We start from the raw sequence: 26,733 nt of genomic DNA on the forward strand, positions 1-26,733 counted from the left end.
GTAAAATGGGAAACTTTATTTTCAAGGATTTATGGGGAAAGGAATAGCTGGTTGTCTACAATCAATGGCATTCTTTTCATACCAACTGCATGCATGGTTGACAGACTGATGGTCAGGCCCAGCATCTGTGGACTGTGACATAATGGCTCAACAGTTTGTTTCAAGGAATAGTTTAACTGTGCAATACACAAGAAATGGTTAAAATGTATCAAAACAGAAATGTACTGCACTTCCAAATACAGTACACAGGCCTACAGTTGTTTTCATTCTTAAACTGGAGCATTTAGTATAAATACGCTCAGCCTCAAAGTCATTCATAATCACAAAATGCAAACAAAACTAGTGGATAAAGTCCACAAAATGTATTTGGCACACTAAAAATGATCCTTATCTTAGTTTATTTAAGCCGGGAACACACTACATAAAAAAAGAACTTGAAATAACTGATTTTACAGTGAAACCTCAAATACTGTGCAGAGTATGCATAGCTCAGTGACCAGTGGTGACAGCTTGTGTTGTAACTTAACTTTTGTGATGCAGACATCTTGCATCACAGCTGTCCCAAATATTTGGTTTTGTAAGACTCGACTCGTTCAGATGGGGTGATTTTAAGCCTTTTAACGGCATTTTATGCAAATCACTAAACATGCAAGGCTGATTCATCTCTTACACTGAGTTTCCTTTAAAGTGCGTCGTGTATTCCCGGCTGTTGGCAGATTTTGCCTTTGCAGGCAAGATTTAAAATCAGCAAAACACCCAAAATGCAATGTAAACTAATCCACATCATGCAGCCATTACGACATGCATGTTTTAAAATCTTTGTAAACTCTCAGCAGAATCATTAGCTGTCTAGTAGTCCACATCTTCTAAAGTGAATTTTGTAAACAAATAGGGCCTCAAACATACATTAAAACAGCAGGAACTGTGCAACACATTATACAGTACATCAATGTTTCCAGAAGTTATAAGAGGTGATCTGATGCGATTGGTCCCCACTCCTGTGCTCTTGCGCCTGATATCCGACTCAAGGTAATGCATTAGATGGCATACAATCCTTAGAGTGTCCCTTCAGAAGAAAGAAAGGGGAACGCTGGGCTCAGTTATCTTCCTCCTCTTCATCCTCTATGGAATCTAGGAGGGGCCTGTGCTTCAAGCAGGTCTGGAGGTAGTTCACCACTGTCCGCTGGAAGTGTTTGATGCTGCGGGGCTCTCTCAGGATGTGGCCTTCATCTGGGTACAGCTGCAGAGAGTAGTTGGCCTCCACCTTTACCAGACGGCTCAGGAGCTCAGCGCTGTGCTGGAAGTGTACTCTTGCTTTGGATGAATACACACAAACCCACAAATAATGTAAGGAAAATTTACCCCTCAAAAATATAGCTGTCACATTTTTCATAAAATGAACATGATCTCACCGTCTGCAGTTCCATGCAGAATGAGGAAGTTCTCATCTTTCAGCTTGTTAACCTCCTCCAGCATGGAGGCAGTCTGAAAAGATTGCAAAAGGGGATGAGATATTGGGTACACCTAAGCGAAATAATAGCAGTCTATCACACTGGCTCCGCAGTAAATCCCTCCTTGACAAAAAAAAGTTTCAATGTTTAGTATTGGTTTAACTCTCTACCCCTTGAAAGTAGACTAGAAGTAACCCTTAAACGACCCAAGCTCTTTTCTGAACCGAACAATCAGTTTCTGGGTTTCTGTCATATTTCAGGGTTGCTTACATAGCAAAATTACTGTGTCTATATGAGAAGTAAGTGAGGGTGGTCTTGACGGCTATCTTTGAAAAAAACAAACAGTAAAAACTAATCTAATGGTCATCAAATCATGTATTTATTGATACATATCATATACTGAAATGTCAAAACTCATAATTAAGGTTACTGGTGAGGTCGTTAAATGTCGTCTTAATAGGGTAAAAAGTTAAAGGGTGGTTATTCAAGTTTGAAATCTTACATGAGGCTGTGGTTTTTTGTTCAGGACAATTCTATCATCAATGTATTTATAATATTTCGCACCATTCATAAATCAGTGAGGGAACACAGTACAATTCAACAGCTCTGCAAACTAAAGTCTCAAAAATGACCATAAATTGTTATTAACAACTTGGTAAAATGGTTTAGTTATTAGTGATTAACTTGCAATCAACTTCAAGTTATCTCTTAACCCATCAAAACACACTGAGACTCCTGAATGTCTCAGTTCTAGACTAACTTTAGAGTCTCACCAAGTAAGCATGTTCCTCCTTTGCAGGAAGTCCAAGGTACCTCTCCGAGAATGCAGCACCTTCAAACAGTAGAAAATTTTTTCTCTGATAAATTAACAGCCTCTGAGCTGTGACACAATTTTCGTAGCCCGGTTACATGAATAGTTAATGACAAGATCTCTGCTCACTGTAAAGCCTGAAGTCAGTTATTGGTGCCACAGCAGCTGAGCACTGGAAGAGCTTATCTGTTGCTGCCAACATCTTGAGAGTTAAATAACCACCAAATGCCTGTATTGAGAAAATGAAACGTGTTAACATCAATTATATCTGCGATGAGTTTCATCCAAAGGAAATAAATGTCTAAAATGAAAAGTGCCATAACCTTTCCATAGAGGGCCATCCGGCGATCGTCTATATAAGGCAGCTGCATTAACAACCTGCGGAAACAACGTAAAAGACCTTTAGTTTTTCAATTACCAAGATTTATTTTTATATTTAATCTATAAATGCTTCTGTTTTAGCATAACTGGACTGACTCTATAACTGCCAGATAATCTTTGACTCTCATTGAGCCAAGTTTGCGCGGATCCACAGCAGTGGTCTTCTGTCCACGGCCAACCCCGCTCCTGCCATCCACCCAGGCCAAGGCCACATTGTGCATGCTGGAGAAGACCTGAGGCCAGTCGAGGGCAAACTCCTCCGTTACAGACTGACTGCCAGGAATGCCATCTCTGAACAACAAGAGGAATAAGATCAGCAAGTGTGGCGAAATCTGTTAGTCTCGGACGAGCGATCAAAAGATTAGGGGTCACAGGTTGCAAAACAAATGGCAGCTGACATTTATCAAGCTTGTTTAATGATACTTACACAATGATGAGGAGAGGGTGCAGGTTGGCCTCATACCCCTGAGGCAGAGATAGCTTCAGGTGCAGATCTACAGAAAGGAAACGGGGCTTGAAGAAACACATTTGTCTGCATTTATTTTTTTAGTTACTAATTACATCCCAACCGAAGGACATTTTTACTATCACTCACAAACAATTAAAACGAATTACTGCTTTGGTCAATACTTAACTACAGTTGTCCCTTCCAGGCTGAGATTCTTGTTCTGCCAGTGCTCCATTGTTTCTAATGATATTAACTGATTGCTTAAGTATACTTCTTCAAACAGAGTTTAACAAATAAGTGCAGCGGTGTCTTTGCGGTACCATGGTTATCTGCTGAGAGTGTCCTGAACAGAGTCTCAGGGAGTCGTTTGTCCTCCAGAGCTTTAGACAGACGGCTGTTATCTTCCAAGACGACATACCCTGTGGAGATTAAAAGACAAACAAACCCCCCCCCCCCAATACTGTCTTAATGTTTTTCCCCCATCAAGACAGCCGCAGCATGCCACCTGGTTCCATATCATCTTCACATAAATGGCTCTAACTGAGAGCCACAAGCAGAGGGCAGTGTTCACAAGCATGACAGTAATGGATTTACACTTAGGCTCTGCTTGAATGTATTGCTCTCTGTAGGCTGTCTGGGGAAACTGCAGACAGCCGGTGTGTATGTGTATATGTGTGTATTACTTTACCATTACTGAGACAAGAAGATCTAACACTCACTGGAGGGTTCCTTTGTACTGTGAACCGTCACTTTAGGGATTCCCGGGCCTGTGGATTTTTCAAATTGACATTATAAAACCAACTGTCTGAGCAATGCAAGCCCGTATGTGTATAAATATGCACGTGCGTGGGTGATTTACCCAAACAGTAGAGTGTAAAGTGGGTTTGATTGGGGCTGAAAACGGCTTTATAGAAACGGCATCCATCTATGAGGTTACAGGTAATGCACTGGCGCTGAAACACTCCATCTAAGTCCACGCTTTGAAAAAAAGAGAAGAGATTATTGATCACACTTCAAAAGAACAGGAAAGTCTAAAGCAGTTTGATTTGCTCCAGGAGTGGGACAAATGACTGGGGCAATATAAAGGAAAATGTCAATGTCAAGAGACAGACTGTTCACAGAGTTGACTTTTCAGAAACAAATGGGGTTCAATAAGGTTAGACGTAAAAGTCGTTATACAGATTGCTCTGTTAGGCAGTGTTGAGTCTCTAAATGTCTCTCCACCACAGTGCTTACAAATTTCATACAGTATTAATCATAGACAAAGTTTAAGCAAGCCATCTTCCCTTCTCTATAATGGTGAAGCATTTCCCCAAGCCCGAAGGTATGTAAGCTCATAAAAAAGATATGAAAGCTAGGAGGCTGATGAGGGAACAGACAAGTGGTTTACCATAGGTGAGATCATCTGTCTTAAATGACTCTGGCCCAAGCAGCTGGTGTGGCTCATATACAGCTGATGCAAAAATGTGCAGCTACTCTTTCTTAGCTTTATTTGATAATTTTATAGAAACATTAATGACCCCCACATGATATCCTGCTAACATTCCCACTAAACATCACACCACTTTCTTTGGTTTTAAGTAAAGTATCTTGACAGCTATTGCCCGGATTGTGATAAAGTTGGCTTAGACATTTATGTTGCATTTGAGATAAATTAAAATTACTTTGGTCATCCTCTAATTTCTCATTTAGCAACATCCTGAGGCAAAAATAAAAAATTAAGTCTGTCACGGTTTATGGCCAAGTTCCCAGAGCATTAATGACATTTCCATCAGCCTCAGCTGCACTTTGTGTTATCTTCTAATTAGCAAATGTTAGCAAATAAGAACAGCCTCACAGAGCTGCTAACAGAGCAGCAGACTATAGGTCTAATTATATGTTAGAACAAGTAATGTTAATAAGCTAAATATCTAATTACCCTGACTACTGCCACAATGTTGCACAAAATCTGCATCAGGTCAGTGTCTATGACAAGCAATTTTAACACTTAAGTGACCTTTTTGTAGTTTCATTTTATGTATCAATAACTGCATTTCTCCTAATGCAACGTTTAATCTTGAAGGTTCCACAATAACATGACTTGCTATAGCAATATAAAGTACTGTAAAGTAACTTTTATATTTTTGGGTGTATTTTCGACATCCTGAATTAACATTCTGTACCTAGACATAGAAAAACAGGTCTTTGGGCAAGAGTCAGGTACTTATTTTTAAGCACTTTGAAAAACAACAGAAGTTGACCAATATGCCCTTCAGCTGAAAGAGCAACAGTAATGAATAATAAGAAAAAAGTAAAACAAAGGTCTGATGGGAGTTAAAAGATCAGAGAGGTTAGGAGGTGCTAATTCATACAGTGATTTTACAAACAGGCAATAAAATCTTTACATCAATACTAAGATCACCTGTGAGGAAATGCAGAGAGGTGAATATAGATAATACGTCTTAATTAAATATGCATTTTTTAGGTGACTGCAAAGACTAGCTGCCACGTACATAAAGAATTATACAGCCAGTGTGAAATGAATGAGGGAACCACCTTCTTAAAGTCAGAGAAGGAAATGAAGCTAAGAAAATGATTCTGACAACTGATAAGTTTATTTTCATTAAATGAAAATATTTTTTTTTGCAAAGGATTAATGGTAGCCAAGGTCACCACAAGGCATGAGACAACAAACAATGTTAAAAGCAGGTTATTCAAAACAGCCAGAAGTGAGGCTGCGAAATTTTAGTTGGTTTTGGAGTACATCTCTAATTAGTAGTTGAGCTGAGAACTACTCTTTGTGTTTTTGGAGTGGTTTTTAATCTTTCATTCATCTTTCAATGGTTTCAAACATCACTTTAAACAGAGGCTCCGTATCAAGGTCTGCCTACCCTTTGGGTCCCTGGGCCTTTACCCCCATTCAAACCATTATATATCATAATCCATTACAAACCATAATTACAATTTCAGATCAAACATTACCTGTAAAGGTGTCTGCTCTGTCTGGATTCCTCTGTGCTCAGGAAATAGCTGAGGAGGACAAAAACAAATCATAGTTATAGCACGTTACTCACAGTATAGTCCTAGCACTGCAGATAACATCTGAGAGCCCCTGCTTCATCCTAATTATTCCAGATATCAATAATTCATGACAAAAATCTATTTACAGCTATTTACATACTCCAGCATGTAATAAAAAATCAGCCATATTTATTTTCTAAGGCAGAATTAGAAATGATGATTTTTCTCACAGTATAGTATTTCTCATGCTTACCATCCACTCCTGTATAAATGTAATCATAGGATTGTACACTTGTGTCAAATGTAAGTAGAACACTGTAAGTCAGAACTACTTGTCTTCAGGCACAAAGCAGCTACCTGGGGGCTTTGAGACTGAAAATAACTGCCTTTCTTTGCTTGTCTGCCATGCTCACACCTCAGTCAATCAGCTCATGTGGGGTTTCTGGCCCCAGCAGGATAAAGACAGATTTAAGCCATAATCTGCTCTGGTCCAGTCTAAGTAAACCTTTACGCTCTTCAGATTCGATGCAATGCCTTCCAAAGTCAGAGTTAAAGCTGTTTCCTTTGGGGTATTTAACCGAGATCAATCCTACATGTTAAAATGGCATTTTAGTTATTTTTAATTACAATCACGTGTGTTTAGCCTGATAAAAGAGCCTGCTCCCCAGAGGTTGACACATCTAGAACTTATTCTCAGCTCACAGAGCATAATTATGGCCAGTGTTCGACTCTACTATACCCGCTGTCACTTGTGCGTTCATGGTAAGAAACAGAGCACTGATAAAGCCGTATTCGCCCCAGCACCACACACTGTGGCTCACACATACATTTTTCCAGCCTTCTCGTCTAGGGCGCAGAGCACGGTGACGTCCCAGCTCCCTGATGTCAAGAAGCGAGGAGGGACAGAGGGGATGGCAAGCTGCGTTAGACAGAGACACAGAGATGAAGAAGTAGACACCTTCGCTGACTAAAAATAGGCAGAAGGATACAGCAAGAATGCGCCAGAAGACGACAACAAACACGAAGAAAGGGTCATGAAGTTCAATCGAAGAAACTGACACAGAGGGAGGTGCAGGCAGAGTACTTATAATTATTACGTTTTTTTGGGGAACTAAAGTTAAAGAGATATAGGAGAGAAACCTCAGAATATGAGCCCAAAAACTACAAAGGTGTTAACTTTGAAAAGATAATTTTCTCCTGCATAGTTTATGTTTCTTATAAAGCATCATTAAACATGTTTAATTACCCTGCTCAAGATGAATGAGCTGTAAAATGGAAATAAACTGCAAAGATAAAAACAGCGAAGGACCAAGAAAATATTAATCTGCAAAATCACTCCGGGGATAAAGACTCAATTGTTTGTATAATTAGGGGGAAAATAAATGCAATCAAATAGCTTTGCCTGTGAAAGAAATGGAGGAGACGGTGAGAAAAACACACTTTAGCTTCTATGCTGAAGAGATTAGCAATCACAGTGCGTTTATGTGACCTCCCCCAAAATGTTAACAACAGCTTATTTTAAAAACCTCCCAAAACTGACCTGGGCTGCAAGACCAGCAATGTGGCGAAACTCTCCACGAGCACCTTGTTTTGCTGGCAGGATGGTATAGAAAACAGAGCCGTCTGCTGAAAACAGTGGCACATCCTGCCAAGGAAAGGACACAGTCAAAAGAGAGACAGAAGAAGAGGAGTGAACAGATTTCATAGGACAAAAGAACAACATACCTGTCGCTGGTTTTGCATTATGTCCATGGCCATCTTGTGTTTCTGTGAATTTTAATTTCAGATAAGGTAGAAAAACATTAGTTATATGAGTTATAAAGTGCTTTATACCAATAAAAGTGAACTAAAGCAAATGAAAATAGCGTAAAAATAGAAATTGTTGTGCGTTAGGGTTCAGCTTTTATTCTTTAGACTTTTTAATTGAATAGAGTTACCCGAGGCTCTCAGTGTAGAGATAGATAATAGTAGAGGAGAGGGCAGTAAACACTGAACAAATATGGATTCCATTCTTTCAACTTTTCTCTAATGTTTACTGTTTTTTCTTCAGCCTTCAGGATTAGTCAATTCTGTTAATGTGTTTTTATTATTGGGCTCCAGTACAGCGTGCTTTAGCGCAACCTCTGATAACACATCGTCTGACTGTCACACACAAGTCATTCTAGCTCCCTTTCCTCTTCCTTTAAGCCAGCTTTCTTTTGATTGCTTGCCCCTCACAAACACAGGGTCTGAACTGTATGGGCGGGGCTTTTGTGCTCACACAGAAAAAAAACTTAGAGAAACCAAGCATTTAGAGCACTCTAGTACGTCAGGATTTGGCTTCCAGGGCTATGCAAAAGTCTTGAGCCACCCCTCAATTCCTCATATTTTTCTGGGAAAATGGGAAATAGATGCAGCAATGTACTGAAACATGCAAACATAAATAGAAATACAGTATATATGTCAAAAACATAATTTGTTCTGTTATTGAATGGTGGATCAAAATCTGTACTTTTCTGTGTTCATAATTCATTTTCGATAAGATCTCCAACAACCCTGGCTGAAGGGCAGCCCAAAACCATGACGAGGCCTTCACTGTGTTTTATAGCTGCAGACAGTCACTGTTTGATCTCTCACATGACCCCTTCTATACATACTGATGACAATACAAACCAAATATTTTGAATTTGTCTTCATCAGTCCACAACATGTTCTCACTCCCAAAGCTTAACATTTTACGCTAGGTGACAAATCGTCAATATATTACGCTTCTGGCCACCCAACACGTCCCTGGATTACGTGACTGGAAAAATGAGGAAACATGAGAACCGCTTGGAATGAATCTACACATTTACGTTTGTTTTACTTAAATGGCTTTGGGAAACACTATCTAACATCGTTAAAGTGCTGTTTAAGGTTAGGGATAAGGTTATGGTAAGGGCTGGAATACATGGCTGGAACGTATATTACTGCGGAGTGTCATTCTACTGGATTACATCCATAACTCGGCGCGTAGCCTGAGAACGCGGACGGACACCTTTCACGTTCCTCAGGAACACCACGGGACGTGACAAATCGTCATTATATTACACCTTGGGAGTGAGTCCCATTTCTTCTATAACTATCAGACTGTAGTGATGATGATTTGAACCAAAATTTTCAAAATCGAATCCACTGGTTGTAACTTGACAAACCTCAGACTTTTTCCTCTTTTTCTGTTTCCTTTCCTTAAAAAAAAACTCTTGACAGCCACCCTTCCACTGAAACCATTTCTGATGAAGCTTCAGTGAACAGTAGATGGATGAACTGAAGGGCCAGATAGATCTCTTAAGTCCTGTGTCAGGAGTTTGCTGGATTTTTCCCCACAATTTCCTAAGTACATGACTTTCTGTTCATCTTCTGTAGATGGGAAATGAGAACAAATTGTGCTTCTCGGGACAGGCTGCTAGTAGGAAAGTCCCCAGAGATACAAGTAAATTTGTTTATTTGCTAAGTTGTATGCTATGTGTAGACACAGCAGTGGTTCATCCCTTGAATTAGATGCCGCTTTTATGCTCGAATGATTCATCGTTCTGTGTTACTTGCCTTAACAAACAAACAGAGATTCTTCTGAAAACGGTCAGGTACAAGGATCGAACGGAAAATGAGGGAAAAAGCCGCCAATGTCCAAAGAAAAACTTTAAAAGACATTACTTTGAAAACCTGGAGAACTCTTGCTCAAGACCTCTTCAAAAAGTTACAAGCGAGTCTGGCGCCTTGGAAGCAAAATGAGGCCTCGCTTAACATTTTTTTCACAGTACTGTATACATGACAAGAAGGATATATTAAAATAGGTCCCCTTTAATATAATATTTTGGAATATTGAAGTGAGATCTGTGAGGATTTATAGAAGAGCAGCAGGACTAAAATACTGCAGTACATCACTGAATATTCTTCTCATGCAGCAAATGACCTTAAATATTAATCCAGTCAGTGGAGATTTGGGAGCTTAAGGAAATCAATCTTAACTCCCAACACTGTGTAAATGAAGCAAAAAATTCTATTACAGCTGTATATTGCAGCAGAAGGTGCTCAGATTACTAATGTGGAACAAGTGATGACCGCTCACCTCTGAGCATGCCCCTGTGGTAGCCTCGCAAACACAGAGCACAGATTGGTTCTGTGCACGATTCAGCCAACGAACTGCGAGCCGGGTGCTGCTGATCCAAGTCACCATGGATATGTAGTTGTCTCTGAAGAAAAAAAAAAGGATACATGAAGAAAGTATTAGAAAGTGGTGCAAAGAAACTGAAAGAAAAAGGAAAACAAGCAAGAAAACTTTGGACACGTGTAGTAATTTCAGGTGTGCTTTGAATCCTTTAAGGCTTATTCTGTTTCAGCATTTACGAAGGTGTGCTACCTGGCTCTGAGGGAGTCCGGAGGCATCATTTCCAGAGTGTGAGCTGGACCATACAGATTCACCACAAACAGACTGACTGATGGGATACTTAAGCCAGCCTGTGAAGAAAACCCCCCCCAGATAAAATAAACTTAAAAAATATGAAATGAATGCTCTTTATAAAAGCAAATCTTTTTAGTCATGCAAACAGCAAGAGACCTACTGCACTACTTGTCAGTCCGCTATTTTGGTTCAGGCTGAGGCACAGCTGCTTCAGAAAGACCCTTTGTTTTCCCCTTTATAGTTTATTTTATAGTTTTGCGAACTCAACTTCAAATGATGAAACAGTGGCATTTTTCTAAACTGCCTACACTTGGTGACTGCAAAGTGCTTAGCTGTTTTCACCTTAGGGTAAGGGAAGAGCACATTGGAGGGGTAGAGACCACCTAAGAAATGAGTTATTTCCATCACAGGTGTAACAGAGTTGTTGATGCTGAGGTATGCAAGGCGGGCACCATCCACAGACCACCAGTGGGCGGCATATTGTAGCAGCACCTCCTCTGTTTTGGAAGAAAGAACTATTGTAATATCAAAGTAAAAGTATGAATCTGGAGAGTCAGCAGATGAACTACATTTTACCTTCATAAGTCCAGTCAGAGAGGCCGTTCACCACGTATTGCTCCTGGTCAGTGGATGTAAGACGCAGGGGTTCGCTGGTCACACTTGGTTTGTAGTAGATATCTCCGTCAAACACAAAGGCCTGGCATGAGCAGCACAGACAGAAAGCACCGCCAATCCATTATCAAAGACAGCAAGGTTGCAGACTTCATTGCTGGCTCCATGATTCGAGAAGCGGACACCCTCCAAGAATGAATGAATCATTGGCTAGCACACACACGGGTGGGAGCCAATACATCTTCACTTGCCAGTTAATAAGCTGCAGATGAGCACTGACATAGCAGCAAAAGCCAATTACATTGCAGGTCAGGTAGATGAATTATATATGTATTATGAGCACAAAACCCCATTACAGTGCAACAGCCACTTCAGGTGGAGTTCATTGTATAAGATATTGTACCGTTGACGTTATGATGAATAAAATTATGTCAAATGGAGGAGGCATTCAGCATTATTATGGATTTTAAAGGGTGATAAACACTTCCACCATACTGACAGTTTTAATTGATGCAGATGACAACACATGAGTAAGGCCCTCACTTACCAGCTGGTTCCCCTGAGGTCCCCAGGAAGCGTACTGTAATGCTGCCTTCTGCCCCTCTGGAGGGCCGAGTTCAAGCAGATCCCTGAAACACACACAAAAACTCAAACATAAGCCCTCCATTAGGGAACACTCTCCTCTTTGAAGCCATCCAAGGTCCATCCAAGCCCTGCCCTTGAGGGAGCTACTGCACTGTGAGAACAAAGGGGCAAGATGCAGAGAGGGAAAATGAAACAGAGAACGGGGCTGATTCATGCAAGAGTGCAACATTTCTTTTTCTATATTTCTAGCCACAATTTTTTTTTTATTTCCTTAGGACAGGCAAACATTTTTCTCCAAGGCATACTCGGGCAATATTGCAGGTCCTCCAGAAATCCTTTTCAGAATAACTCCTTAGAATTTCAAGGGATCACTCACAGCTACCAAAGAGTTTTTTTTTCCCAGAGATAATGCTGAATATGATTCTCAGGCAGTGAAATCTGAAGTACAATACAAACCTTATAGAGCCTGGAAAGAACACTGACAAATGAATGGACGTCTGAAAGAAACATGAAATACTGATTCAAATGAAACACGCTTTGGGGAAAGTTTTTTTTTTTTTTCCAATCTGCAGGTCTGCTTGCATTGGTAACGCTCATGCCCAGTGCAGCCCATGCATTAGCAGTGATGATTCCACCTACCCATTAGCCACACTGTAGATAGCATAGGAGGCAGTGAAGGACTGAGAGAACACCTGAAAAAGGTAGAGGATATCATGCACAAAGGTGTGCCGCACATAGATGAAAACACATACTTTAGTGCTCACACATGCACCTGAGCATGTACAATTAAGGTTAAATGCAAATGAGACAAATATTATGACAAAAAAATTTACAGTTAAGCATAAGCAACAAGGAGCTGTGTTTGCATCATCTAAGTGCTTCTGAAATCACTGCAAAGACTGAGTCGAGTGGCTTATTACCTGGCAAAAAGGAGCAGCATAATTTTATTCCAAAATTACAAAGGTAAAGGTTTAGTGAGCCTATAAATATTTCACTGATAATAGTTATATTTAATATTATTCTTTCACCTAAGCTAGAATGGAAGTGGAAAATTGCTTCGTGCTGTAAGTATTTGCATATGCAATCATTTTTAGTAGATGGTATTTTAACACTCCCCTACTTTTTATTGAGCCAATCACATCTTTACGTCTTAGTGATATGGACTTAATTTGCAGGAGTCATTAAACTACTGGCAGCAATTTCATCCATATTACATCATAACTGAGATCTCAAGTGAATAAGAGAAAGTTGGACCTTCAAGACTGAGCAAAAGAGACAAAACCAAAGACATGGCATGTGAAAGAAAAGCACAAAAAATGAAGACAGACATTCCCATTAAACAGCATCGTTAAGGTTAATATCCTTCACACTGAGCTCTATAGTGGCTGGCAGCTGTGTCGCAAACCTTAGAAAAGCATCAGAAGCTCTGAATAATTAAATTAACACGTGTGTGAACGAATTTGTGCATGTAAGTGTGTCTCTTAACTGCAACTGATCAAAGCAATAGCTAATGAATTCAAGGCAAAATATTGATTTGCACACCTCTTTTTTCAAGCAAAGAGTTGGAAGCAGCATTTGCCCACTGGCCACTAAGGGCCCCAGCCACCTGGAAAACCAATCCCTAAAGAAATTAAATGTCACATCCTCTATACAACACATTTAGTAGTGAAATTGGATTTTTTTTCCCCCCTTCTTCAGTGCTGTCTGTTGTTAGAAAATGCATGAATGAAATGACACAGCGCTAAAGCTGCAGGGATAAAGGAGTGGAAATAAATTTTAAGGCTATCTAAATGAAATCGAAATCTGATTGTAGCATAACGGCTGCGCATGAGGGGCTATGCATTAGGTGGAGCAGAAAAAGAGCTGTTCACAACACAAAACAGGAGCAAGAAAAGGAAGAGGATAACATGAAGTGGTGGACACAAAAGGGAAAGTGAGGGAAGAAGATAGAGTGAAAGGAGCCGCGACAGGACGTTAAAGGGGGGTATCAGTCTTCAAGACCAAAGGGGGCAGCACTGCTGTCAGCACCATACCAAATCAGCTATTTGTGATTTGTTTAGAAACCAAAAGATTCTGCTTGTGATTTAACATCACTGGCAGATTCTGTGTTATTGTGTGTTTGTGTGATAAATAGAAAGAGAGAGTGAGAGCATCTGTCATAAAGAGGCAGAGTGAATTCTAATGTGGTTGCCAGTAACATATCATAAATCCTCCAGATCGTGCTGCCTGTCAGCCTCCCTTTTACTACCCACCCCCTCCATGCTGCCAAATAGGGGGGTATGGGCACAACACATGATTACATTCTCAGAAGATATTGCTGGATAATGTGACAAAGACTGCGTATAGAGATTACAGCACCCTTTGCAGGAGCACAGTTATTAGAGGCTTTTGTACAACGTAAAACTCACAATGCGGAGATAATAGCATCCTTCCTTCTCAACATTGTTCCTGCCTCACATGCATTACTTAGCAGCCCCACAATGCGCTGCCTTTGATACAAGCACCCATCAGGGTTTGCTGCAGAGTGCAGACCCAACTCCCTTTGCTTTTTATTTGTCCCGAAACTACACTGTCTTGGCAGGCACCGGTTCATTTGCCTCCGCTCATCAATCCTGGTAACCTCCACCGCCGCTGAACTATTTCAACATCACTCATTTGAAAATATGTACGTCCTCTCTTTTTTGCCTTTCTGCTCTCACACACACAGAAAAGAAACTCTTAAGGCAAACCTCTTTAATTCAAATAAGCTTTAAGAAAAGATATTTTCCTGTAGGAAACCTGCTTTCTCTTGTTCCTATGTGTGGAAAAATTCCCTAACTGACTTATGCACATACTCTCTTATCAAAATCCATTTATTTTCACTCACGGGGCACAACTCTCCCCTAAAGCCTCTAGAGGTAGTACAAAATCCAAAGAAGCCTTTTAACTTTACACATAGCCTGCACACACATTTCTCTCTCTACTACAGCTCTCTCCTTCTAGTATCTCGGACATTTTTGGGTATTCTTTCTGACTAATTTCAACTGGGCATTGTATCTAAGGTCAAGCGATGCATATCCCATTTGCAAACTCCTCCATCGTTACTGCCTTTCCCCACTGCTTTCTGTGTTTTTTCCTCTCATTCCCTACCACTATCTGCTCTTCTGAACGGCAAAGCCGCTGCCTGGCGCAAACTGCTTCAGTCAGCACAAATCCCCCCAGAGATAGACAGAAAAAAGTGAGTGAGAGTGAGGAAGATGAAGCAGGAGAAAGAAGGAGGCAGCCACAGAAAAGAGGAGCATGGAGGAGGAATAGCCCCCGCGCACACTGACAATATGCCAGCCATGCTAACACAGAAATTTATTTCTAAATAAACAAACGATTCCAGGTGCCATGCCTATTGTCTCTGATTTCTTCGAGTATGCGCACACTCTGAGCATACAGATTAGACAGGACATTTCCTGCTGATATCAAAGGAAGTATGCTAATGACATAGAGTACGATCAACCAAAGCAACCCACAATCTGGGCACGGATCTGAGCCCTTTCTCTATAGAAATGTGTGAAAGCTGATTGAATCCCCACTAACCGCTCAATAATTTAGTTAGAATGGATGCACTGTGTTTGTGATGATGCTGTAACACAGCAACAGGCTCATTCGTTCCCCCCACACAGAGAAAATATGATACGCAGTGATTAGAGCAAAAGCAGGTCTCTAAAGGAAACCCAGAGAAATGGAAAAGGCTGTGAGATTGAATAAAGAAGAGACCGAGAAAGCATAAAAATCTGTTTAAAGATTGTTAATAAAAACTCAGGGAAATGTGCTGAGAGCCTTCATTTCCTCCTAATTCTGTTTTCTTGCCTCATCGATTACTTGCACATTACACAACTTGCCTTCCCTTTGAAGAAAGATTCACCTATTTATTAACCATGAGGGCATTTAGAGAGCGAGGTGGCTGGTGGGGGGTGGAGACACAGAGCTACGCGGTGTTAAAAGTAAAGTGAGCAAAAGATCTGTGTTTTGTCCACCCCAGCGCTGATCTGAAACCACCTGCAATCGAGATTCTCGTCAGATTCTCATTAAAATCCCCCCCCGAACAGGCAGAGGTGATTTCATTACTGCAGCTCCAACTTCACCTCTTCATCTCCTTGATCTCCCCATCCCCCATTTGCACTTGTGTGCTAAACTCTTCACGGCAATCACATTCAAAGCTTTCGTCAACTCCCTGCACGTCGTGCCATCAGCCAGTTTAAATATTCAGCCCCTCATATGTTAACCCAGTCATCGAGCAAGTGGTGTTATGGAGCTGAAGATTGCTGCAGTTGCATAAATGAGCTCACTCACACGCTCTTTTCTCCTCACACTCCTTCTGTTCTTGCTCTTCTCCTCGTTTTTTCATTGAGGCTCTGATCAGGATGCATGTCACAATTGTTTTGCTTGTCACTAGTGGCCTGTCAGACATATGGTGGTCTGTGAGTCATAACAGCTTGTCTTTGATACTAGTGGATAATTCATGACCCTGGATAATTTCTGGATAAGATTGATGATTCTTTCTGGGGAAGTCTGAGCCCACTTGTCATTCAAAGGCAACTTACCGGTCGAATGTTATATGCCAAGAGGACAAACCTCTTGTCTGCAGACACTTGGAACTGAGTAGTGGTCAGGTCCTACAGAAAAAAAGACAACAACGCTTTATTAGAAAATCTTCTTTTTCATTCCAAAATGTTTTAGAATATTTAGTATGATAATTCCACTTTTAACTGCCTTCTATCATTTCAAATAAAGCCTGTGACTGTTATTCTCTGATGTCGAGTTTTTCCTCAAGAATCATGTCTGTCTTGTACTTTCTATAGCTGCTTTACTGGAAACATAAGCAGCCCATTATTATGATGCCGATGATGCATTTATAATTTTGTGATTTCTGCACATCTTGCAAATGCCACATAAAGTCACAGAGGAAAGAATATGATGTAAATAACGTGGAAATAACGTGTATTTCCAAGTGACATTGAATAAACTGAGCCACACACACACATTAAACTTAATAACCGTCATATATCCTGTAATTTTTGTTTCCTCTGTTGTGTATGGGGTCTCCAGCCTTTCATGTATCCAGAACAAAGCCAAAGACCATCAAATATAAATCACTGCCGACAGAATATCAGTCTTCTTTTCACTATTGTGGTATTCACTAAAACAAAGATTTCTTCAGTCCTTTTATTCAGTGTGTAACAAGATATACACAGAAAACTCACAAATAACCAAAACTACTGTTTGTTCTTCAGTGCTATAAAAAAGCTACATACCTTCAAACATTAATCTACTGTTCTCCTTCACATTTCGACAGTTTTAATGTTTTATATTCTAGTTTAAACCAAGTAGCTGTGGGACGATTATAGTTTAGTTTAAAATTCTCGAGGACATTTTCTAGCTAAAACTCCATGTCACACTAATTCCTTCTTCAGATTACTGACTTCCTCCATAATTCATGACTTAATTAAAAATCCCTCTTACAAGCCAGTTTTGTGTCATGAGAACATGTGCCATGTGTTTAAGGCTTGTGGTGATCTAGCTTTTGCTTCCCATGTTTTTGCTTTCATTAAAATCTTCATTCACTCGTTCTTCATTGTCTCTTATACAGGTACGAAACTCTTGGAAATAAAGTTTTACTGATTTAATGTGAATTTTTTATCTTAAGGATAGACACTATATTTAGGTGGATCTGTCTCAGCGATTCATTTATTTAAGGAAATCCTGTATACTTCTTCATACCAAAAAAAAAATCTTTTTCTGGAATTGGAAACAGCAGCAAAGATGAAAAAACGCTCTATCCCAAAACCGAGGAGTGACTTCTCAACCTGACAGCACAGCCCTGCTTTAAGCTCCTCGGCAATGACCCACATAAGTCTGTCAGTGTCGTGCAGAGGCGGCGTTCAAAATGATGCCCCTGCTTGGGAAATTCTTTTTGAAGGCTCGTATTGAGGGCTCACAGAGCAGCCAGATTGGGGGGGAAATTAGACGATGCTGTCACTCTTCCAAATCTTTTTTTGTCTGAAGTGTGGGATGTGGAGCAGTGGGAAATACAGCATACTCCTCTTAATCTGTCTATTTGAGCATCAGTGTGCCCAGGCCTCTGTGGATATGATCAATTGTGTATACTGAAATCTATTCTCTAAAAGTTTAGTGTTCCTGTTACTCACCAGGGAGCTGTTGTCCAGCAGAGTTGTGGTTATGTTGCTGGTGAGGCTGAACGACAGGACATGTCCCTCTCTGGTGCGAAGAGCAACTTCGTTCTCTAAAAAAGGTTGAGTTCACAGAAGAAGGTCTTGTGCTATTAGAATGAAAGAACAGAACCAGTGGCTGCTGCTGCAAACCAGTGGCTCAGTCGTAGGTGACCTCATTAAAGAGGCGTCAGACTGTTATGAGGACTTTATCAATGAAGAGTGATTTGTGAGTGAGAATATGGATCCTTACCATTCAGCCATGCCACACAGGGGTTATGAATCTTAAATTCTTCACTCTCGAGGTCCTCCATCGTGAGATGGGAGCGAAGTAACAAGTGAGACTCGTCTTTAAAAGCAAAGAGACAGCGATAACTAGCACATCAAAAACTCTCCTTTGTTTACAGAAATGCAAAGTCTGAGGCTTTTCGCAACTTGGCCTACATTCCTGCTTCATCTTGGATTCATATTTTGCATACTCAAAGTTACTGTTATTACTTTGCAACACTCAGTGGAATATTTTTCTATAATGTAAAGATGTGTGTGGGGGGGGGGGGGGGGGGGGGAGTACCACTGCGAGCTTGCCTAAAATTATCAGTAGTAAAACAGACATCTCAGTTCTTTAAAGGGACTCAGTATGGCATCAAGCACAGTACAGCTACAGGAGCATTGGTGCATTTAATATTTGTACGTGTCATTACCATATTATGAGCACAGGGCAGATGTCTCATTACCACATAAGTCTCAGTTATGGAGCCATGTTGCTATTTAAATTTAATAATAATTCTCCTCTCTTGAAGAAGAACATTAAGAGTTTCATGAGACTCCAGAGCTGTCCACGCAGAACTGTCAGTAGCCCAAAGAAGCCACCTCACTCAGTCATTGAATTCAGTATCTGAGTGTGTGAACTAATCTATTATTAACCATCACAAAGTCGGACTTTTAAATCATAGCACGGTGCTTTAAGGGATATTTTGGCATTTGAGTCAACTCATTTTATGATTTCCCATTAAACATTTTCCACGTTATTAAATACCTACCACTACTAAAATGCAATTTACAACAACGCCCTTTTCCTTTTTTTGGACTCCTTGGATCTGAATTTATATTCACTGAGCAGCCTTGGGGGAACCGCTAACCTGGCCTGACAATAACAATCTACCAGCAGCTCTAATTAACAGAATATATCCTGTTTGTTTAATCTTTACTGAATCTAAAATGTGAACCCAAGAAGTCACTTTTGGAGGTTTTTATGTTCTCTCTAGTTTGGCTGTATAGCTTCCTGAATTTGTCCTTGGTTGCCTGGCAACTGCTCAGGGCCAAGAAATTGTCACCTAAATTAAAAGCCCATAAACGGTTGTATTTACACTGTGTTTTTTTGTCAGGATTAAACAAACAGGAGAGACAGCGTTAATTAGTGAGCTTTAGAGGTGCTGGTAGCAGGATCCTGTTACTTCTGGAAAGAAGGCAGCTGGTTCCCTCTGTTTCCAGTCTTTATGCAACTAAGCTAAGCTGCCTGGCTGCTGGCCTCATATATTCCCTGCCCTACTATAGACTTATGAGGAGTGTATGCAATCAGCACTGCATTAGAGGTTCTTCAGTGCTCCTTAAAACATCTCCTCTCTGCTATGATACTTTTACTTTCCCCAACATCTTTCCCACTATTTTAACCATTTTCTTTGTCAACATTCTTACCAGGTGTGAGGAGGATGACGGAGAGAATGACCAGAGACATAACAGCCAGGATCACCACCATGGCGATCCCTATGCCCTTCCAGTTCCTCGGAGGACCATCTGTACTGCCCAGGTCCTTATGTTGAAGAGTACACAAACACACAAACACTGTGATGAATGCGAGAACAGCTGAGGAGGAGGACATTAGTGCTGCTTCATTTCCACAGTCACAGAAATTTCTCCCCGACAGGCTCAGGGGGCTAAGACCAGCCTTCAGCATCGTAGGGCTCTCACTGAATTACACCAATTTTCCATATGAGAACAGCACAAAATTGCTGCATATGAGAGATATGTCTTTAATTGCGGCACCAATTTTAGCCACGCCGTAATTTTTTCTTTTTTTTTTTATCTCTGCTTCATTTCACCTGTTACATGACTGATGGGCCATGTGGTACAGCTAAAACAGAGGGGGATGAGTTAAAGAGTTGTTGAGAAATGTGTTGTTCTTGTGTGCATTTATAGAAAAAAAAAAAAAGCTATCTCATACTTCACCTCCAAAGAGCTGCTTTGTGTGTCGGGATTTAAACGACAGCACTGGATGAAGTTGTTAAAAAGGCAATAAAAGGAAGAAGAAGATAATATGATGAGCAACAAACAACAAGCAATTACCAAGAGAAAAAAATTTCAAACTTTAGATTCTAGTCCTCGTGTACCCTCCGAATGCAATCAGGGGAAACTGATAGAATGAGCCTGCATCAGTATCAGTCACAATTAAACACAATTGTGTGTGATTCCCAGGCTGTGCCCTGCTCCCCTCATAATGAGTTGCTGGCACTGCTGGAGCCGCGCGTCTGCTGGAGTGTGAAAGTTCAGTCACAAAGCAGCCATAAAACTCAGGCTTCATTATTTCTGTTCACCCCTTTGACTTGGCCCTCAAAACCTCGCTGGTCCTGATCACTTTCCACCAGGCTGTCAAGAGGAGGGCAGCGGAAGAAGGGCATATGGGGTGCACTGGTCAACAGATTGCTGCTCTTCCGTGCTCCCTGCATGACACCAGATGCCCCAGTTCTGTGCCATACTATCCTTGACATCAGCCTTTAATATCTTAGTACTTTCTCTCCCCCACACATGTGCCCTTACCTCTCTTCACTGTCTGATTTAAAGCCCCCGATACTTAGTCTATTAAAGTGCTGAAAACTGACGATGTACTTATATAGCTGGAGTTAAAATGTCTGGAAAAACTCATTTCCATGTGTGTTTCTTTATGGGTCCAACTGCATCAAAAGTTTAGTTCTGAGACACATTTTTTACCACTTTCTAAAACATTACATGTTTTCACACTCAGGGCCTGCCAGCACAAAACTCCTGCCAAGGTCTCATCTTTAATAGATCTGCTCGGCTGCAGTATCGTAACATGTTCAAAATTAAAACCAGTTACACCTGAAGGGACAACTTGTAAGCGATGTTTGAACTTTCTGTGCAGGCCAGAGCTAGGAGATTAATGTTGAAGGCTGTGTATCTCCTGCCTGGTCTAACACTGTTTTATCACATTTTCCTGCCCTCTTGGTTAACAATTGCTCCCCAGTCTGCTTCTGGTAGATAAAAAACCTATAGTATGTGAAGACTTTGGTAGAGTACAGTTACTGAATCATATTGCACAGTTAGCACTTTTGGCTAAAAGTTTGAAAAACTGCTATAAAAAAAATTGAAGGTCTATAACAAAACAGTGGATATGCTGTAAAATGCAGTCATTATTAAGCATAAAATAAAACTGCATTGTTATTTCAGTCAAAACAGGCATTTTCAACTAAAGTCTTCACTTAACTGATACCACTACACTTGCACGTCCTTTCTCTCTTTATATGAGCAATATGAGACCTGGAACATCTGCCTAATGAGATGCACAGCTCTTATTATTCTCCTGAGCACAGACATTAAGCTATACTTCCAATTAAGGTCGCGCTGTTGTTAAGGCAGACAGGGATAATCCCAGATTTCAGTATATAAGGAGTTTTGTCACGCTTGTAAATGAGGTACAGAGCAGACAGACTGAGCAGAATCCCCAGAGTGAACATTGGCGAAGCTGCTAGTGCCTACTGGCTGCTGGTCACAAAGCATGTGGGAACCTAATGCAGCACAAACTGCTGTCACAGTCGAACAGATGACAAGCTGTATGACAGACCAGGTTTATCTCAGTCAGCACCCTGACGGACAAGCAAAAATATCTCCATGTGGGTTTTCTGCTGAGCCAAACCACAACTGAATCACACATAGACAGTCTTTTTATTCAGCCTGCGTGATCCCACACGAGCTGGAGTGGAATCCGGGATGTGGTGTCAGTCAAACACCAGAGGGTGCAAGATTGCAAATCAAAGGCAATACCTCTGTGGATAACTCATCCTGAAGGCATCCCCGTGAGAGGAGTTTTGGCGAACCATGCAGAACTGAATTTGAAGAGAGAGAGAGGTCTTACATTTGCCAGCAGAGCCACAGGCTTTTCATTCAGCCAAATCATAGAATCAATAATGTGTACAAGGTCCAATGGGAAACAATTAACAGTGGGAATACAGCCACTGAGAAAACTTTTAGATAGACACTCTTCCTTAAACACTGTTTCCTGCAATATATGACAGCTCCTAGTGGAAGAACCTCACAAAAACTAAGCCTGTTTTGTGCCTTCTACCATTTTGACTTAGAATTTACACTAAATAGAAGCAATTGCTTATTTACCTGCACACAAACAAACTGGCCCCCTTTCCTCAATGAAGTGCACACAAAATCAGACAATTTGAACTGTATTGATCGAGTTTGCACACTACAAAAGCAAGTCACGCCAAACACAATTACTCAGTCTGCACAGCCATGCACCACAACTGGGTTGCGCAGAATCCAGGCGGCGCTCAGAATTCATAAATTAGGCTCAGGAGACCTCCTTAACTCCATCTTCTGTGTCTTTGCGGCATCCAACAATAAATCACATGCAGGGGAATGAAGAAACCAATGCAGGCTGTTCAGGGATTCTGCTTGTAGATTTGCATACCTCCGGGCACCCACCCTACTCCACCCCATCCCTTAATACTGGCCAGTAATGTTTATTGCACACAAAACATTGGAGAAGGCATCAACGAAATAACTACCAACATATAAAAGGGAGAGATGTATTGGCAGTCACATACAGCCCTCGATATAAACAAAAGCTTCCTGATTTTAAGGATTCACAATAACAGGTTGCAAGGGACATCTGCAGATAACCCACATATGCATTATCTTGTCAATATTTCCCCTTCCCTTCATTAAAAATGAAAGTCATCATTAGAGCAGACTGCTAACTTTAGCATAGTTTGAATAAATGGTAACCAAACTGCTGTAGTAATGACATCAAGACTGATCCGTATCTAAGGCTGTCTTTCATGAACTTCAGTGCTCTAACTCACTGCACCAGAATTATGATTTTTAGTTTCTTATCCCCCCCCACAAAAAAACCCCCACAAAAAAAACAGTAGGTGGTAGGACACCATATGGAACAGGGCAGTTCTTTTTGCCCTCGAGGCTATTACCAGACAATGCAGCAAAAGCCTTAGTGAAATGAAAGGCTGCTTTAGCCTCTACTGCTGCAAGGCTGCCCTGTCTTCTTTTCATGCTCCCCATCACACGCACGAAAATTACTGTACAAAAGGTTGCTGTACAAGGGAGCTTTTCCTCAGCGTGTCCAGCCACTCAAAGTGGCCAAGCTCCTGCCTTAGGAAATAAGCAGCATCAGTAGAAACACATGTGGGAGAGCTACGGGTGAGATATAGAGTTACAGTACAAATAAAAAAAACGAACATGCCATTTTTTAGCAAGCTCTAAAGGGATACCAGCAAATGATATACACGTAATAGGTTCAGTGTAAGAGCTCCCAGTGTCATGCTGGCACTTAACCAGCGTTAAGGATAAAAAATATTGCTGTCACTGCTAGTTGCATTCCTTAATGGCAGGGATTTACTGAACCACAAACAAAGCGCTGTGTTTTTCTGACACAAATATGCTTTATTTTGTTGATGATTGTCACATTAAGTGGAATCCACAATCCACTTTGTACATTCTCTATCTAATATTTTGACACACCAACACACGACACAAGTCATTTTCACTTTTTTCTTTTCTGGTCCAAAGGCCAAGAGACAGGTGGTGCCTCGTGAGGCTGTAGATTGCAGTCTTGTAATACTAGGCTTTATATAGTGTCAATAGTATTTGAACTTCGCTGACTTGAGACAGGTGAGAGTCTATAACCCAGTGAAGCAGCAACAAACCCTCTTATTGAAAATGAACAAATATTATTGTCTCATTAATTGCTTCGCATATTGATTGGAGACTGCACTGAGATGCTGTGTCACTTGCAGCTAATGGAATATTTATAAGCCTCACAGCCGTTTGTGGCCCTCTGAAAGAGACAAAAGTGCAGAAGGATTATAATAAAAGATTCTTTTAGACTATGATTTCATTAATACTTCCTCTCATCAGCTTGTAAGTAAAAGACTTAAATATTAGTGTGTCATTTAATGCCAGACATCTCTGTGATCTGTATCACAAATAGGCTACGTACTAATTAGATATAATTAGACTACTCAATCTAGTCTCTTGAACACTTTCACCTTCAGGGTAGCCCTGTTCTAATGACCACTTGATTGAAACCCTTTCCCAAGAAGAGTGACAGTTTGACCTGTTCATTATTTGACTTGCCAAGATTTAAAAATGGACTCTGCTGAAGAGCAGCCAATAAAAATTCCTGAATAATTCAAGATTTATTTTTTAATTTAAGGGTTAAATTCAGAGTTTACAAATGATGCCACCTAACTTACGTGTATTTTCAATTTTACATTAAACCATTTATAATGCAACCACACTTACACACCATCGGTGAATGAAAGGCAGAAATGAATCTTGCAGATCACATCCTGTGCAATAACATTACATGTAAATGCATATCAGTGAGCTCACAAGTTGTTTAGAGGCAAAACTGTCTACTCATGAAAATACATGAATGTTACATTTGAATAGGGAATCTGTATGGAATCAGAATTACAGATATTATGGAGTATGTGCCATAACTAGCAAGGGTTTAAAGTGTAAAAAGAAGATATTGGCTCATAATCTTTGCTCATTGACAAGACATCTATGCAGCAGAGGGCTGATCAATCATACAGCGCAGCCTGCCTCTTTATCACTGTGCAGGTCCACGCTGGAGGGGACAGTCTCTTAGAACAAATTCTCACGTCTGACTGTTGGAGGAATGGGCATTGTTTCTGGTGCAGATATTTTGCTGAAAAAGTCTGCATGGGACAGAAAGACAATGTAGGAGTGACAACGACCGGACGTTAGCCCAGCCTGCACCGCAGTGCACAGAGTCAAGCCTGTCCAGGTGATGGATATTAACGAAGAAAAGTGTGAACGGGCGAAAAGGCAAAAACACCAATTCCTCACTGCACATCACAAAACACCCCCTTCTCTCACACACATACACGTGCTCTGAATCTAAAAAGAAAGAAAAAAAAGTGCGGACAAAACAAAAGAAAATGCACACATACCAGATCCGTGGTCATATTTTGTTGAGTTGTTGCAATCATTGTTATCCGCTGCAAGCTCTGCTCTGCCTCTGTAGCCTCAAAACTCGCCGAGCTGCTGCACTGTTGTCTTGCGGAGCCTTTTCTGTATCCTCTGCTTCTTGCAAGTTTGTCCTCGGTGGGCTGGTGGTCCCCCTCCCCACACTCAACCAACCCACTCCCTCTAAACGTCTCTCTCCGCCTCAGTTTCTCTCTGGTTGGGTGCCTTTCGTTCATTCACTCATCTGTTTTTAGGCTATTAATCATGATAAAACATTGTTGGGCATGTAAATACAACCGTAGGCGACTCCAGCTGTTCAGCTTTTCCAGTCCCCCTTTAAAATGCGTAATTATAAAACAATAAAACATGTTGGAGGTGATATAAGCCAGATTAACGTAAAAGCACAGGTAAAGGTTAGTGCTATAATTTAATAGCGTGACTATTGCCTCTATAAGTAAATTAAAGCGCAGTGAACGCCTATTTTAATATAAGGAGAACCACAATAGGCAAGGACCTTTCTATAGACACATTTAGCCCATCTGTCATGACTTGATTAGCTCATACACAATTATGAATATAATATGGCCAGAGAAGAATAGTATTGCTTTAAAAGTATGATTGGAAAAGTTAAAAGTTAAGGATGTGTGTTTTAGGGGGTCGAACAGAACACATTTATTATGGAAAAAGGGAAACTATTTGCACTCCTGTCGAATAGAAACATACCCATATTATAAGGTGAAGATAGTTATTTTTATAGGTTTATTTAAAAAAATTTCAATAATAAATTATGCATAAAAATTAATAAACACAGTCTAAGCGAAAGCCCTTTGGGACGTTATGCTCTAAAAACATTAAAATATATAATTAATTTCAAGCAAAGCAATAATCAAAAATTGACACGGAAGAGTTTGATATACAGTGTAAAATTCTTAGCTGCCCTGCTGTGATCCTGGTTGTGCAGAAGGGTTCGTCCTGTTAAAAGGGAGTTGTTGTTTTTTTCTTTAAAGTGCTTGCACAAATTGGGCTGCCTGATTTGGGGGATTTTCTCCAGAAAGCTATAGGGTCTTTGCTTTACGGTATAAAGCGCCTTGAGGCGACTCTTGTCGCGAACTGGTGCTATATTAAAAACAAAACTTTAACTGAATTATGACCTCTGTTGGACACAAACAGGTTAAGGATGGTAATTATAGTTTTTGGTGTATCCGTGGCCCTGCAGATTCTGGCCATATTACTTGCTGGCATGAGCAGTATATGTTTTATAGAGTGTCTGTGTTTTGACAGCCGCAGCATAACGGCATTAACAGTCCAAACTCGGAAGTCGTTATTTTTCCACTTACGTGCTCTTGGGAAAAAGCACGGGTCTCTATTTTTGAAAGATATGACCGGAAGTATTACTTTTTATTCTCATTTCTTCTTTGTTATAAATTTATTCGCTTATTTGATTGCTAAATATTAAATGTATTATCATTAGGGTTAACACTGGATCAGTTCTACCCATTCTGACGCAAATCTACTCGCTTACCTGTGAAGCGACTGGCCGTTACGGGGGTTTTACTTTGAAAATACAA

At 40.5% G+C, this 26,733-nt stretch overlaps 1 protein-coding gene across 1 annotated transcript; it reads right to left on the bottom strand.

Annotated features, from left to right (window-relative positions):
* LOC146645653 (inactive dipeptidyl peptidase 10) lies at positions 1–25,598 on the bottom strand. The gene is made up of 25 exons (XM_085392775.1): positions 25,150–25,598; positions 19,604–19,718; positions 18,162–18,257; positions 17,888–17,982; positions 16,283–16,354; positions 12,348–12,400; positions 11,671–11,752; positions 11,088–11,208; positions 10,854–11,008; positions 10,470–10,567; positions 10,179–10,302; positions 7,817–7,858; positions 7,632–7,736; positions 6,919–7,010; positions 6,053–6,100; positions 3,951–4,069; positions 3,811–3,858; positions 3,412–3,510; positions 3,071–3,137; positions 2,740–2,934; positions 2,586–2,640; positions 2,392–2,491; positions 2,225–2,283; positions 1,413–1,485; positions 1–1,314 (listed from the first exon to the last, which is right to left on the bottom strand). The coding sequence occupies exons 1-25, from the start codon at positions 25,399–25,401 to the stop codon at positions 1,097–1,099; spliced, it is 2,583 nt and encodes an 860-aa protein (XP_085248901.1). The 5' UTR covers positions 25,402–25,598; the 3' UTR covers positions 1–1,096.
* Between the last annotated feature and the right edge of the window lie 1,135 nt (positions 25,599–26,733).

Source organism: Rhamphochromis longiceps, linkage group LG20 (assembly GCF_057381845.1).
Source record: "Rhamphochromis longiceps isolate RC_006_pf linkage group LG20, R_longiceps_female_GT1.1, whole genome shotgun sequence".
In the NCBI taxonomy this organism is placed as follows: Eukaryota; Metazoa; Chordata; class Actinopteri; order Cichliformes; family Cichlidae; genus Rhamphochromis; species Rhamphochromis longiceps.